At 38.5% G+C, this 17450-nt stretch overlaps 1 protein-coding gene across 5 annotated transcripts in view; it reads right to left on the reverse strand.

Annotated features, from left to right (window-relative positions):
• Positions 1-17450, reverse strand: part of GRIA3 (glutamate ionotropic receptor AMPA type subunit 3) — a 288759-nt gene that overhangs the window by 86068 nt on the left and 185241 nt on the right. For all 5 annotated transcript variants that reach the window (XM_013061246.2, XM_013061244.2, XM_013061245.2 and 2 more), the window contains 2 exons: positions 6784-6945; positions 2027-2194 (listed from right to left, as the gene is read on the reverse strand). In XM_013061246.2, coding sequence (XP_012916700.1) covers positions 2027-2194; positions 6784-6945 — 330 coding nt within the window. The remainder of the gene's footprint in view (positions 1-2026; positions 2195-6783; positions 6946-17450) is intronic.

Here is a 17450-nt window from a genome sequence, read left to right on the forward strand (position 1 = left end):
TTTCAAGTGGCTTTAAGGTCTATAAAAACACTTGTTTGCATATTAATAATGTAAGTGTGTGCACTCCTCCTCTTATTTCATATTTGCATACTAACTTCAAGCTTGATAATAGTCACTGGTGCTCAATAAATATTTACTGAATGAATGGTGTGCTTATTTAGCATTAAAACAGGCCCAGTTGGTGCCTCTATCAAGCAATGATTTTGTTTGCCACATTTCTTTGAAGGAAGAGAATGATTTATTGAGCAACAACTATGTGCTTGTCACAGTGAGGGATGCTTTTACACATGCATTCTCACCTTTAATGTACTCAAATAAAATGGGATTTCTTTTAATATAGTAAAACCTTTAGTATTCCAGACCATCCTCCCTTGTAGTCCCTCTGAATGGTGTTTTGCTGAGCATTTATCACAAAGGAAGCATCTGCTTTCTGGAAAAGATTGATACTTTCCAACCTCTCTGGAGCAATAGGAAGAGGCTGGCCTGTAGAAATGGGTAAAGCATTCTTTTGGCTGAGTGTTTGATCCTTAGGGCCTGAGAAGAAGGTTAATTACCTGGCTTCTCACTCGAGCTTTATCAGTGACTTAGATATGTTGAAACTATGCAATAGTATGATCAACATGCTTTTTTCCTAGCCAAATGAATTTCTTATTCTTTACTCTGGTAGCCAGTTCTCCATTTGGGGAAGATGGCTGTTTGAGTTATGAATGGAGAGTCCATTGGAGATGCTGATACTCGCCCCCTGAGGTTTTGTTGATGAAAACTCCTTTTGATTTACTCTGAGGGAGTTTTGTATTTCACTCATCATTATGTTTCACCTGACAGTACAAATCTTGTAACTGCTATGAAGGTTGAATTTAATTAACTGCTCTTCAAAATTGTGCAGTGCTACCTCCATAAAACTACACTTAGGGCATTTGTTAGGGAACTGACATAATGACATAAAAATCTGCATGATGGGAGAATGAGTTATATCTCTTTCTTGGGGAGAGACACAAGGACTACTAACCCCTTTTGACTGAATGCTTCCAACTTGGCAAATTTAAGACAGCGTAGGAGAGCCAACTACACAAAATGATGTACGTTAGGAGGCCATTACAAATTCTTCACTGCTGGGTTGTACCTAGAATTATCTCATCATTGCCTATCTCTTTGTTTCGTTGGATGTCCCAAACATTGGGATAATTAAATAAGTAGAAATAAGAGAGGCTTGAACTCTCAAAGGCTCATTTTAATGCATGCAGATGCATGTAACATATAGCAAAATATTCAGGAAAGAGCTCTGCTCAGAAAGCTGCAGTGAAAGACTGATGCTGCTCCTGGTGTGAAGAATGAAATCTGCTCAAAGGGTATCACCTGAAGCCTTAAATGATCCCCTACCAGTCAATACTAAAAACAAGTGACCTATTTGACTGTCTATTTATTGATTCCTTATACTTCTCTGTAAGCTTTTTCTTTGGGGCTTTGGGGAAATCCTCCTAAGTAGGCCTAGAAATAGAGCACATTTCTGCTTTTCCCCATGTGGATAGCATGTAGAAAGGTTCTCTTTGGCAACAGAACTAATACCACACTGGCTCCATTCCACAGTCCATCTAAGCTCATGAAATATCTGATGAGCCAGAGGATGCTGTTGTCATTTGTAATGTCCACCTTCAAGTTAGGAGCTTCCTATAGAATATCCCAGTCCCCCTAAAGTACACCATATCTCTGGAAAGTTTAAAAATTTTGAAGCTGTTTACATGTTCAATCCGTAATTCTTGAGGGTAGTGAGTTTGCTTTACCACTCATAGTGTAGCACATTTGACCTCAACCGACCATTTCTCAAGCATCAGGGAAGAAGGTTCTAGTTTGAGATTTCCAGATTTTGATGAGTAAATATTCAAGCTCATCTTTCTGCACACTCTGGCATTCTTAGACTCCGATCCTATTCCAATTTCGGATATCATTTCTCCATACCAAGGTCTCACTTTCTGCATGTCTTAATAAGGCCCCCATCCCCACCCCAATAACCCATCATGGTCTTTACCATTTTTAAAGCTCTCTCGATATCGATTCCTTGACTCCAGGGCACAGCGGGATTTGCTAAGCAGTCTCCAGCACTGCCTCTCCGGGACACATCCACTCGTTGTCTCCTCAGATAACGGAAAGCTTCTGCTATGACCAGTATTGCGTCATGGGTCAGTGCAGATGTATACTGAAATGGATGTATGGTAAACATGTATCATGACAAACGACATCCTCAAAACTTGCCTTGCTCCTTGTAATTCTCATTCATCTCCACCTCTTGCTCTATGAAGTCACCCTCTTAATTATTTGAATCAAGAGATCTCTCTGGGCAAGCTCGACTTTGATTCACTCTAGAATGATCTTTCCTCGTGTGTGCACATGTTAAGATTATTAAGATCAAATGGCTCAAGGGAGTCTCTCTCTTGCTCTCGGTACTGTGTTTTGTCTTGAGCAAGTGACTACTAAAAGGCCAGGTCCTTTATAGAGAAAGAAATACGTGTGAGGCTAAAGGATGGCATATGTAGATTGGTTATTGCTGTTTGTAATAGAAAATTCAGGTCTGGTGTTTACTTAGGGGAAAATGGAAATAGCTAAGTTAGACAGCTTGAAATTAATTTGGAGGGAAACATTAATCATTTCTGTCTGGACCATGTTTCTGGCAAACTAGGACCTCTGGGCAGCAATAAATCAGTTTTTGTTTCTTGGGGGGAGCAAAAAACCAAAGCTAGCTTTCAATTGTAGAAAATTACAATTGTTATTGAGTTTTATATCTGATAACAGTGACAATTCACAGGCAATACTTCATGATGCTGCCTCTTTTAGGCAAGAACACTTAGCTTCTATTCCTTGGATGTACTGACATGCTCTATTAGGGATGAGGCCAGTCATTTGATTATCTGCGACTTGATGGGGTGGATGTCTTTTCATTGAATGAATCAACAAAGTCTAATTAAAATAAGCTTGCCCCTGTTTTCCAGGGGTGACAAATACTAGGAGGATATAGAGTTCTATTGATTTTTTTTTTTTTTTTTTTTTTTTTTTTTTTTTTTTTTTTTTTTTTTTTTTTTTTTTTTTAAAGATTTTATTTATTTATTTGACAGACAGAGATCACAAGCAGGCAGAGAGGCAGGCAGAGAGAGAGGAGGAAGCAGGCTCCCTGCTGAGCAGAGAGCCCGATGTGGGGCTCGATCCCAGGACTCTGAGATCATGACCTGAGCCGAAGGCAGTGGCTTAACCCACTGAGCCACCCAGGTGCCCCTGATTTTTTTTTTTTTTAATGAAGCAAAATGTCCTAGGGGGAGTTTTCTCTCCATAGTATGTCCAAATACAACTAAATATGACCAGGAGTGAATACATTGTCATCTTCATGACCATCAATTTACTTTTCTGACTTTTCTCATGTTACATTTCTTTCAGGAGCAAATCTTCAAATGTGACTGTAACAGGGGGCATATGTTCTTTCGTGAAAAAAAAAAAAAAAAAAAAAAGAAAAATCTTTGTCTGTCCATCCTAGCACTACATAAAGTCAAGGTGGTGATGTTCTCTTTTCCAGCAGACTGCATGAATTGTTTGCAATTCCAAGCCATGCCAAAAGATCTATTTAATTTCTACTTTTTCAGCTCCTACTTGCCAATGTGTGAGCATGTAAAAAAGGAAACATTTATAAAATATAGAATAAATTAAGCATCAGCATTATAATCTCTAGGCACTTTTATTTCCTAATCAAAAATATTATCATTTTTTAAAGTGGGCTTTTTTTCTGATTGCTACAGAGTGAGTTTCCATGACTAATACTAAGCTAAAGCAATCTTAAAGTTGTAACCATATATTTAAAGATTCAATTTTCTTAAGCTATTTAAAGGTTTTACTTATAAACACTTCTCAGCAAGTTCTGAAAACTTTATTTTATATATACCATGGGTTATCAATGATTAATCCAGAGCTAAGATTGCTTTTCCTCTCTACAACTTCTGATCAAACATAAACCACTCTATAGTACCCTTTTCATCCTTTTACCCTTGTCCATTTTTTTTGTGCCTAAGACACAGTGCCTGACACTTGGTAGGTACCTTTTAAAAGATTGTAGAAATGAATTTTTCCTTGACTGTACCTATAACCTGCTGAATCTAAGAATGGCAAAGCAGTGGACAGGCATTTTATGTAAATCTAAATCTCTGTAAGCTCACTTAAATGTGGTGGGTGGATATAGTACATTAAAAATTTTGGGGTCATCAGGAAAATGCAAATCAAATCACATGCGCTATCACCTCACACCTGTTACAATGACTAGAATCAAAAGGACAGGAAATAATGAGTGTGGGCAAAAATGTGGAGTAAAGAGAGAACCCTCTTGCACTGCTTATGGAAATGGAAGCTGCTGCAGCTTCTATGGAAAACAGTATGGAGGTGCCTCAAAAAATTAAAAATAGAAATACCATATGATCTGGCAATTCCACTTCTGGTAATTTATTCCAAAAGATACAAAATCACTATTAGAAAAAAGATATCTGCAGTTCCGGGCAGCATTATTTATAATAGCCAAGACATGGTAACAATCTAAGTGTCCACCGACAAAAAAGTGGATAAAGAAAATGTGGTGTATACGTACAGTGGAATATTATTCAGGCACAAAAGGAAGGAAATGCTATTTGTGACAGCATGGATGGACCTGGAGGGCATTATGGTAAGTAAAATTAAGTCAGACAAAGAAAGAAATACTGTGAGCTCACTTAAATGAGGAATCTAAAAAAAAAAAACAAAAAACAAAAAACAAAACAAAAAAAAACCACACAAAACCCAAAACAAACAACCCTGAACTCCTAGAAATAGAAAACAGGTTGGTGGTTGCTGAAGGTAGGGGTTGGGAGGTAGGGGAAGTGGGTGGAGGTGGCCAAAAATACAAACTTCCAGTTACAAGATAAATAAATCCTGGGGTTGTAATGTACATCACAGTGACTATGGCTAAAAATCCTGTATTGTGTTTTGAAAGTTTCTAAGGGTAGATTTTAAAAGTTCTCATCGCAAGAAAAAATTGTAGCTATGGTGGTGATAGATGGTAAATAAAGCTATTGTGGTAGTCATTTTGCAATATATGCAACTATCAAGTCATTCTGCTATATACCTAAAACTAACTTAATGTTGTAAGTCAATTATATCTCAATAAAAATTAAAATAATTATCCTAAAAAAATGGACTGCAAATCCTAACCCTAACATCACAGGGATTGCGACCATACTTGCTGAAATGTATTAGGACACCTGATCTGACCATGGGACAGAATGTTTTAAAATGGGACTGCCCTAGAAAAGCCCAGCATGTATATATAATCACTACAACTACAGAATACCTTTTAACTAGTGAGGAGGCTTAAATGAATGAACCAATTATGTTTAACTCACAGTTTTTCTAGAACATACCAACTGTATAAATTCAGGACCCACTTTTATTATGTTCTCATGTGACTCATTTAGGGTGGGCCTGACTAGGTGTACAGAATGTGTCTATTCTCCGATCTATGTTCCCTTTGTTCTCCCTTATTCTATTCCTGCCAGGGAGGATGTGAGGATGGGTACCTTGAAACCATGGGAAAAGAAATATTCACTCCTTTTCTTTTTTAAGGGAAGGGTCTTGACTCTACTTTGATTCCTTATTTTGATCATCGGGATCCCACATCCATGGCATGTACATATTTTCACTATAAAATGAAGGAAGAATTTAAAGTCTGTTTCATACTTGAATCAAATTGTACTGAAGGAATGGTTACTTAACACATACACTTGAAGGATCCTTTGTGTTACATGAATAACTTTCCCATAATTTATCTGTTTTAATTCCTGATTTTTAAATAATAGGATTTCTAGCCATAGTGGAACACATGTGAAAAATGTGCACTCCAAGCATGACTTTCTACCTTTAATATTCTTATCTTAGTTTCATGAAAATGAGCAATTTAGGTAATCTAATTATTTTTAAAGATACTTTTCCAGGCAAGAAAACATTTCTGTTCAATATATGTATAGGCAACACACACTCTGTATTACAGCCCAATTCACTTGGGTGTACTGAGATTCATGAAACTTATTAACACAAAGCAATCACATAAATAATGTAAGATCTAATTTTCTGTTTCAGACTATCGATCTTCCTTACCTGTTCCCATTGCCCCCACTCTTTGCCCAATTCAGGTTCTTGTAATATTGTAAATTGTTATGAGCACGTTACGAATGAAATTCATTAAAAAATTAGTTAACATTCCCAAACCCTGGTTTTAAAAGAGTTTTAAAAGCAGAGAGAGTCAATTATCATATGGTTTCACTTATTTGTGGAGCATAACAAATAGCATGGAGGACAAGGGGAGATGGAGAGGAGAAGGGAGTTGAGGGAAATTGGAAGGGGAGGTGAACCATGAGAGACTATGGATTCTGAAAAACAATCTGAGGGTTTTGAAGGGTGGGGGGGTGGGAGGTTGGGGAAACCAGGTCGTGGGTATTATAGAGGGCATGGATTGCATGGAGCACTGGGTGTGGTGCAAAAACAATGAATACTGTTACTCTGAAAAGAAATAAAAAAAAAGAGTTTTAAAAGACCTTCTCAATTGCTTCCTTATTTGCAAGTTTAGTTTTCAAATGCAGCAGTACCTGTGGTCTAGTTTTTAACATCCTTGAAACACTTCTGAGTAAAGACCACTTGATCACAGGATGGCCATAAATATATAAAGGCCATACTGGGATGCTGTGAAAAGCTGGCCTAGGGTTTCTGCATGCCATAGAACATTACCTTTAGTGGTGCATTCTTAGCTTCAGGGAATTCCCTTTCATCTAGCCTCACCCAGCGCTGAATAAACTGTTGAACCATAGGGTTTTCGTTGTTGACAATCTGGAATCCGGTAATGTTGGCTCCCCCATGCATGACTCTTTCTAGCAAGATATCGGTAAACCCCTAGAAAGAGAGTGAAAGAGAATCATTATTGTGGGACATGGTGGGCTCTTACCATATCTGTTGTTTAGAACACTATGAAGGAAATAGAATGTCCTTCTCCAGGATCATTCTTTAACAATCAAGAAAACCCTGAACAGAGTATTATGTCAATTACATCTCAATTACAACAACAACGATGATGACAGATACAAAAAAAAAAATGCTGGATATGGACTAATTCTTGTGTCACTATGTCTCCGAAACTATAGGCATGATGGAGAAAATTTGCATTCTTCATTTTAGTGCCTGTGTCTTTATTTAGTATAGCAGCTGCAAGGACAAACACAGGTGCCAGCTTCAAACAAATGTTTTGATTTGTTTCATCTACCTGTATTTTTAGTCTTTCTTCACTGAGTACAAATACAATGCTTCATGTAACTGGGAAAGTGCTGAAACATTTGACCCTAACTAGAGGTTTAAAAACTTTTCTTCAGCTTAACATGCCAAGCACAGCAGATTGCTTCAGATTCTAGTGATGAGTACTATCAACATTTGTGACTCGTAGAAATGCCAGAGCAAAATTGACAGCTTGGTTGTATATGATGGCTCAAACCCCAGGTTATGTCTCACCTGTGTTTATAAACAGGTCTCAACATCTACTTCAGATCACCCACCATATTCTTCTCTTGCTCTGGTTACCATCTGGTGTCTCTGTCACCTAAGTCTCCTGAAGGAATCTCTTCAGGTTCACACCAAGCCATGTCCACCTGGCTACAGCCAGCTCCATTGGGCACTGCTCTCTTCTAGAACACTTCTCCCAGGAATTGCTCTATTTCTGCTGGATGCCTGGCTCTTGTTAGTTGCAGTGGATGCATTTAGGTCCTCAATGGGATGAAGCCAACATTTATATTCATAAATGGGGGAGAATTCTTCCTCCCTTCTTTAGACTCTCCTGCCTAACATTTTAATATAACATTTTCAAATACATAAAAAAGTTGAAAGAATTATACAGTGAATACTCATATAATCTCAGCTCAGATTTCACAATTAGTATTCTTCATCCATCAATCCATTTCCTTTTTGGGGTACATTTCAAAATAAGTTCTAGATGTTGGTATACTTCACACCAGAAGACTTCAGCAGGCAGGTCCTTAACTAGATTCAGTGTTTGCATCTTTCTTTTCCTTCCTTTCTTCCTTCTTTCCTTCCTTCCTTCATTCCTTCTTTCCTTCCCTCCTTCCTTCCTTCTTTCCGTCTTTTCTTTCTTTCTTTGAGATAAAACTTACAACCAATGAAATAGACAAATCTTAAATGTAACACCTTATGAATTCTGATAAATGCATGTACCTGTTAGTCCTCTAAAGTTCTCTTCTATTTTTTTGCATTCCAAGTTTTTTTTTAAAAAAGATTTTATTTATTTATTTGTCAGAGAGAGAGAGCACAAGCAGAGGGAGCGTGGGTAGAGGGAGAAGCAGGCTTCCCACTGGGCAAGGTGCCTGATGTGGGGCTCGATCTCAGGACCCTGGGATCATGACCTGAACCAAAGGTAAACACTTCACCAACAGAGCCACCCAGGCATCCCAACATTCCAAGTTTTTATTGAAGTATAGCAATCATAAGAAAAGTACACCGATCTTTAAGTATACAACCTGATGAATTCTCACAAACTGAACACATGAATGTAACCAATATCCAGAAGGGCTCCCTCTGTGTGCCTCTCTAGTCTCCATTCATCTCCCCACTTCTTTTAATTCACCTTTCTTTATATTTTAGTGAAACAGCTTTCACAAGTGGGCCTTGAGTCCATGGGAACTGGACAAAGAGTATCACTTGCTTCAGTGAGCATCATTCTTGCTTTCTGATAATCAGAAAACTGTTTTTAAAATTAACATTAACTTGTTAGGTTGAGTTATGTCCCAAAGTCTTCCTTCATGAAGGAAACTAAGAGTGCTTTCTTCCATTTGCTGCCCTCCCCTCCCCTGCACTACAATCAGCAAGGAGATTGACTAGGTATGAAGTCTAGTAGAGGCTCCAACTGGGGTTTGAGCTTATTACTCAACTCCCTACTCCCAGCCCCTAAGGTATATACAAATAAAGAGCTTAGGACAAAATTTTAACAAACCACTTTAATTCACTCATCATGCCAAACTGTATTTGTCAGTTAACAAGTATTACACAAGAACATTGACCAACTGCCCACCTGCCTGCTGGCAAGAATGAAGAGTGGGCCCTCTGATGCTGTCCTGGGTCTTAAAAGCCTGGGCCAGACAAAAGAAGGTCCTTTCCTCGAAAGAAATGTGTTGAGAATATTTCTGCCATCATCCTGGTTTGTAGGGTCAATGGCCACAGCATGTACTAGGAAGCAGTATCTCTTGCACCCCTCACACTTTGATAAACATCATACTCCCGTTTTCCTAATATCCACAGCATGTTAAATGGAAACAGCATTAACAAAAGTGAGGCAGAGGGAAAGGATCCTGCAACCCTCACATCTGTCTTAAGGCATAACAGCCAACACTTTTGTCTGGTGTCTTACTGCATCGCTCCTTTCCAGAAAGATGTTCCCTCACATTTCTTGGCAGAGATACTAAAGGGAGGGGTCCAGCCAGACCCACTTACTCTCAGGAGGCTTCATTCTGTCATGTGGGCCCCACATATTTCTGCTTGGGTATCTTCCTCACCAATAAACACATTGGAATTTGAAAACATCTTTAATCAGGAACGGATGCTGGATTTTGTCAAATGCTTTTTCTGCATCTATTGAGAGGACCATGTGGTTCTTCTCTTTTCTCTTATTGATTTGTTCTATCACATTGATTGATTTGCGAATGTTGAACCATTCTTGCAACACAGGGATGAATCCCACCTGGTCATGGTGGATAATCTTTTTAATGTGCTGTTGGATCCTGTTGGCTAGGATCTTGTTGAGAATCTTAGCATCCATATTCACCAGTAATATTGGTCTGAAATTCTCCTTTTTGGTGGGGTCTTTGCCTGGTTTGGGGATCAGGGTAATGCTGACTTCATAAAAAGAGTCTGGAAGTTTTCCTTCTGCTTCAATTTTTTTTGAAACAGCTTCAGGAGAATAGGTGTTATTTCTTCTTTGAAAGTTTGGTAGAATTCCCAGGGAATCTGTCATGCCCTGGGCTCTTGTTTTTTGGGAGGTTTTTGATCACTGCTTCAATCTCATTACTAGATATCGGTCTATTCAGGTTGTCAATTTCTTCCTGGTTCAATTTTGGGAGTTTATAGTTTTTTAGGAATGCATTCATTTCATCTAGGTTGCTTAACTTATTGGCATATAACTGTTGATAATAACTTCTGATGATTGTTTCTACTTCCTTGGTGTTAGTTGTGATCTCTCCCTTTTCATTCATAGTTTTATGAATTTGGGCTTTCTCTCTTTTCTTTTGGATTAGTATGGCCAATGGTTTATCGATCTTATTGATTCTTTCAAAAAACCAACTTCTAGTTTCATTGATGCATTCTACTGTATCTCTAGTTTCCATCTCATTGATCTCTGCTATAATCTTGATTATTTCCCTTATGTGGAGTTGGCTTAATTTATTGTTGATTCTCCAGTTCTTTAAGGTGTAGAGACAGCTCGTGTATTCTGGATTTTTCCATTTTTTTTTTTTTTGAAGGAGGCTTGGATGGCAATGTATTTCCCTTTTAGGACCGTCTTTGCTGTATCCCATAGGTTTTGGGCCAAAGTGTCTTCATTGTCATTGGTTTCCATCAATTGTTTACGTTCTTCTTTGATCTTCTGGTTGATCCAAGCATTCTTTTTTTTTTATTAATTTTTTATTTTTTATAAACATATATTTTTATCCCCAGGGGTACAGGTCTGTGAGTGATCCAAGCATTCTTAAGCAAGGTGGTCTTTAGCTTCCGGGTGTTTGAGTTCCTTCCAAACTCTTCCTTGTGATTGAGCTCCAGTTTCAAAGCATTGTGATCTGAGAATATGCAGGGAATAATCTCAATCTTTTGGTATTGGTTGAGCCCTAATTTGTGACCCAGTAAGTATGTTGTCTATTCTGGAGAAGGTTCCATGTGCACTTGAAAAGAATGAGTATTCTGTTGTTTTAGGGTGGAATGTTCTGTATATATCTAGGAGGTCCATCTGGTCCAATGTGTCATTCAATGCTCTTGTTTCTTTATTGATTTTCTGCTTGGATGATCTGTCTATTACTGAGAGAGGCATGTTATGATCTCCTACTATTAATGTATTCATATCAATATGACTCTTTATCTTCATTAATAGTTTTCTTATGTAATTGGCTGCTCCCATATTGGGGGCATAGATATTTACAATTGTTAGATAATCCTGGTTGATAGTCCCTTTAAGAATTATGTAGTGTCCTTCTGTATCTCTGACTACAGACTTTAGTTTAAAATCTAATTTATCTGATATGAGAATCTCTACCCCGGCCTTCTTTTGAGGCCCATTGGCATGAAAGATACTTATCCATCCTTTCACTTTCAGTCTGGGTTTGAAATGGGTCTCTTGTAGACAACATATGGATGGGTCCTGTCGTTTTATCCAATCTGCAACCCTGTGTCATTTTATGGGCGCATTTAGGCCATTCACATTGAGAGTGAATAGTGATAGATACGTTTTTATTGACATCGTGTTACTTTTGAAGTCTTTTTTTCTATAGATTGTTCCCATATATTTCTGTTCAATGAAATTCTTAGAATTTTTCCTCTTTTATAAAACTCCCCTTAATATTTCCTGCAGTGTTGGTTTAGTGGTCGCATACTCTTTTAAACCTTGCCAGTCTTGGAAACTTTTTATCTCTCCCTCCATTTTGAATGTCAGTCTTTCTGGATAAAGTATTCTTGGCTGCATGCTTCCATTCCTGATTAAAACACTTCAAAGTACAGGGATAGAGGGAACATTCCTGAACTTCATAAAATCTATCTATGAAAACCCCACAGCAAATATCATCCTCAATGGGAAAAAGCTCACAGCCTTCCTGTTGAGATCAGGAACATGACAAGCGTGCCCACTCTCACCACTCTTGTTCAACATAGTTTGAAGTCCTAGCAACAGCAATCAGACAACAAAGAGAAATAAAAGGTATCCAAATTGGTAATGAAGAAGTCAAACTCTCTCTCTTTGCAGATAACATGATTCTTTATATGGAAAACCCAAAAGACTCCACCCCCAAACTACTAGAACAGCAATTCAGTAACGTGGCAGGATACAAAGTCAATGTGCAGAAATCAGTGGCTTTATTATACACTAATAATGAAAATGCAGAAAGGGAAATTAGAGAATCGATTCCATTTACTATAGCACCAAGAACCATAAGATACCTGGGAACAAACCTAACCAAAGAGGTAAAGGATCTGTACTCGAGGAACTACAGAACACTCATAAAAGAAATTGAAGACGACACAAAAAGATGGAAGACCATTCCATGCTCTTGGATCGGAAGAATAAACATTGTTAAAATGTCTATACTACCTAGAGCAATCTATATTTTTAATGCTATTCCGATCAAAATTCCACCGGTATTCTTCAAAGAGCTGGAGCAAATAATCCTAAAATTTGTATGGAATCAGAAGAGACCCTGAATCACTAAGGAAATGTTGAAAAACAAAAATAAAATGGGGGGCATCACGTTACCTGATTTCAAGCTTTACTACAAAGCTGTGATCACCAAGACAGCATGGTACTGGCATAAAAACATAGACCAGTGGAACAGAGTAGAGAGCCCAGATATGGACCCCCAACTCTATGGTCAAACAATCTTCAGCAAAGCAGGAAAAAATATCCAGTGGAAAAAAAGATAGTCTCTTCAATAAATGGTGCTGGGAAAATTGGACAGTTATATGTAGAAGAATGAAACTCGACCATTCTCTTATACCATACACAAAGATAAACTCGAAATGGATAAAAGACCTCAACATGAGACAGGAATCCATCAGAATCCTAGAGGAGAACATAGGCAGTAACCTCTTCTATACCAGCCACAGCAACTTCTTTCAAGATATGTCCCCAAAGGCAAAGGAAACAAAAGCAAAAATGAACTTTTGGGACGTCATCAAAATCAAAAGCTTCTGCACAGCAAAGGAAACAGTCAACAAAACAAAGAGGCAACCCACGGAATGGGATAAGATATTTGCAAATGACAGTACAGACAAAAGGCAGATATCCAGGATCTATAAACGTCTCAAACTCAACACACATAAAACAGATAATCATGTCAAAAAATGGGCAGAAGATATGAACAGACACTTCTCCAATGAAGACATACAAATGGTTGTCAGACACATGAAAAAATGTTCATCACCACTAGCCATCAGGGAGATTCAAATTAAAACCACATTGAGATACCACCTTATACCAGTTAGGATGGCCAAAATTGCAAGACAGGAAACAATGTGTGTTGGAAAGGATGTGGAGAAAGGGGAACCCTCTTCCACTGTTGGTGGGAATGCAAGTTGGTGCAGCCACTTTGGAGAACAGTGTGGAGATTCCTTAAGAAATTAAAAATAGAACTTCCCTATGACCCTGAAATTGCACTACTGGGTATTTACCCCAAAGATACAGATGTAGTGAAAGGAAGGGCCATCTGTACCCCAATGTTTATAGCAGCAATGGCCACGGTCGCCAAACTGTGGAAAGAACCAAGATGCCCTTCAACGGACGAATGGATAAGGAAGATGTGGTCCATATACACTCTGGAGTATTATGCCTCCATCAGAAAGGATGAATACCCAACTTTTGTAACAACATGGATGGGACTGGAAGAGATTATGCTGAGTGAGATAAGTCAAGCAGAGAGAGTCAATTATCATATGGTTTCACTTATTTGTGGAGCATAACAAATAACACGGAGGACATAGGGAGATGGAGAGGAGAAGGGAGTTGAGGGAAATTGGAAGGGGAGATGAGCCATGATAGACTATGGACTCTGAAAAACAATCTGAGGGTTTGGAAGGGGTGGGGGGTGGGAGGTTGGGGGAATCAGGTGGTGGGTATTATGGAGGGCACGTATTGCATGGAGCACTGGGTGTGGTGCATAAACAATAAATTCTGTTGCACTGAAAAGAAATTAAATAAAAAAATTTTTTTAAAGTGCACATTACTAAAAAAAAAAAAAAAAAAGAAAGAAAACATCTTTAGGGGCATACTCTGCACTCATCTTTCTAACACAGAGCAACCATACCACTGAGGACTTAGAAGTTTCTCAGTCAATCCATGTATTATGGCATATATGCCTGAGAATGAGTTCTGGCACACCTCGGACTGGAATCATTCTAGCTGTCCTCATGGGAAGAACTGCATCCACAGCAACACAGATCAGGCCAGGAGAAGGTCACCTCACACTGTTCTGGCTGGCAAGATCTATACAACCCTAGCTCCTACTGATTGCCCTGAGGATTTATCCTTCTGCGTGGGCAGAAAGCAGTAACACAGTCCCATGGACAAAATGGAGAGAGAAGTGTGATAGATAAAGAATGGAGGTAACAGGCATTTAGGGAGATGAGATGTTTTTGCTTAAGTGCAAGGGCTGGCTGGCTACTGGTCTCCCTTTGTTGCATTTGTGTATATTTTGCTTATTTGTAATCTCTTGGATTCTGTGGCGGAATGTCATTCTGGTGTCCAGTATTTACATGCAGCAACCCATGTCCTTGAGGTTGAGACATTCAAGGCTAGATTCTCCCTCAACACTTTGAAAAGACATGAATACAGCTGAGCTGGCCAACAAATCTCAAGGAATTAGAAGGAGAAAAGGGAAAGGAAGTGAATGGTAGAGGGAAAGTGGTTCTGGTTGACAGGCACAAGTTGGTTGACTCTTCTTCATCCTATATCTGAAACTCTTTTGAAAAAAGAATTCTCTTTTTGTATCAAATATTACTCAATTACGTGGTTCCAGTGGCCACTGACAGTCCCCAAGATTATAAAAATTGAAATTTTTAGATACTTCTTTTTGAAATGGTAACATACCCACCTCAAGTTTGAATCTAAATGCAAAATACCTCTATACTTTCTGTGAAAAGACAAATGTGGAAGAAATGACCACTAAACAGAAGAAATGGGTAAAGAGATGACATAGAATAGTGAAGAACAATGGGGAAAAGGAGGAAATTAGGAGAAAGTAGAAGAAACTGTCTGACTCTTAGCTGCCCTTCATTTCTGTTTGTTTTTAAAACACATTCTGTTTTCTTTCACATATTTCCACTTTAATTGTGGATAAGCAGAGTCCATGATGCTTTGAAAATTGAGGACTGAGTCTCCCTAAAGCCTCAGCAAAGACACTAAATTCAGTTGGCCTGACTGCTAAACCTTCAACAGACAAGTGATGCTATGAACAAATGGGGGAAAAGAGACAAATGGTAGGTATGGTGGCATCAGGGGAGAGATTCCGGTTCTCTTTCTCTACCTGTCTTAACTTTAAATCATTATTCGTGCTCAAAACCTTTTGCTAGATTACCTTTTTTGAGCTTCTCATCCACAGCCCTTGAGTTTGGAAAGCTGAGGACAAATGTCCTAAACTCTCTGTTAAGTCAGTAACTGAACAGATCTGACCACTATAGATCCAGGAAGTAACAGCAGAAAGGAGCAAGGGGATAGTGAAAGCCTGGGGGATGGTAGAGATTGGTGGTTTCTGGTCTGACTTTTCTTGTAACGTTTGGGTGATTTTTACTTGAAGTCTGCCACCCGAAGTCTGCACTTTGGGGAATTTTGATCCCCTGTCATCCCTAAACCTTACAAAAATGTTCCCCCTCCCCATTATATTGTGATCTTCAAGTGGGACTTGTCATTCTGTCTTTTTTTGTTGTTCTTGTTTTTTGAGAACTGAAGTCTCTGGCCTCCCTGAAGCCTTTGTAAAATTACCCACACAGATTTCATCACCTAAAAGCCACTAGGTAAAAGTGGAAAAGGGAAAGGGCAGAGGTAAGATGTTGAGACAGATCTTTAGGAGAGAGCTACTTTCCTCCTAGTACCTCATGTCCTTCCTTCCCATGATCACCAACATTAGGGAATGGCTACCCCAAATCTGCTATGTGGGAAATTTAGAATCCTCATGTACTTAAAAGTTCTGGAAAAATGTGATGACTCAAAATAGATGAAAAACTTAAATGTGAGAGAGGAATCCATCAAAATCCTAGAGGAAAACATAGGTAGCAACCTCTTTGACTTCAGCTGCAGCAACTTCTTGCTAGACACATCTCCAGAGGCAAGGGAAACAAAAGCAAAAATGAACTACTGGGACTTCATCAGGATAAAAAACAAAACAACAACAACAAAAAACTTCTTCCCAGCAAAGGAAACAATCAACAAAACTAAAAGACAACCTATGGAATGGAAGAAAATATTCACAAATGATATATGAGATAAAAGGCTAGTATTCAAAATCTATAAAGAACATAGCAGACTTGGGGTACCTGTGTGGCTCAGTCGTTAAGTATCTGCCTTCTGCTCAGGTCATGATCCCAGGATCCTGGGATCAAGCCTCGCATCAGGCTCCTGGCTTGGCTGGAAGCCTGCTTCTCCTTCTCCCACTCCCCTTGCTTGTATTCTTGCTGCCCCTATGTCTCTCTGTCAAATAAATACATAAAATAAAAAAAAAATAACAGACTCTATACCCTCAAGTCAAAAAATCCAGTCAAGAAATGGGCAGAAGACATGAATAGACTTTTATAACAGACACATGAAAAATGTTCAACATCACTCGACATCAGGGAAATACAAATCAAAACCACAATGAGATAGCACCTCACACTGATTAGAATGGCTAAAATCAACATCTCAGGAAACAACAGGTGTTGGTGAGGATGCAGAAAAAGGGGAACCCTCTTTCACTGTTGGTGGGAATGCAAACTGTTGCAGCCACTCCGGAAAACAGTATGGAGGTTCCTCAAAATGTTAAAAATAGAGCTACCCTAAGACTCAGAAACTGCACTACAAGGATTTATCCAAAAGATACAAACATAGTGACTTGAAGGGTATATGCACCCCAATGTTTATAGCAGCCATGTCCACAATAACCAAATTCTGGAAAGATCCGAAATGTCCATTGACAGATGAATGGATAAAGAAGATGTGATGTTTATATGCACAATAAAATATTACTCAGCCATTGAAAAGAACGAAATCTTGCCATTCACAATGATGTGAATAGAACTAGAGGGTATTATGCTAAGAAAGATAAGTCAGTCAGAAAAAGACAAACACCATATGATTTCACTCATAAGTGGAATTTAAAAAATTTGTTTATTTATTTAGTTTTGTTAAGAAACAAAACAGATAAACATAGGGGAATTGAAGGAAAAATAAAATAAAAACAGGGAGGCAAACCATAAAAAACTCTTAACTCTAGAAAACAAACTGAGGGTTGCTGGATGGGTGGTGGGTGGGGAATGGGGTAACTGGGTGATGGGCATTAAGGAGGGCACTTGATGTAATGAGTACTGAGTGTTATATGCAACAATGAATCACTAAATTCTACCCTTAAAACTAATAATACACTATATGTTAACTAAATTGAATTTAAATAACAAATTAA

This window comes from Mustela putorius, unplaced genomic scaffold (assembly GCF_011764305.1).
Source record: "Mustela putorius furo isolate JIRA1106 unplaced genomic scaffold, ASM1176430v1.1 tig00003901_pilon_pilon_pilon, whole genome shotgun sequence".
Taxonomy (NCBI): Eukaryota; Metazoa; Chordata; class Mammalia; order Carnivora; family Mustelidae; genus Mustela; species Mustela putorius.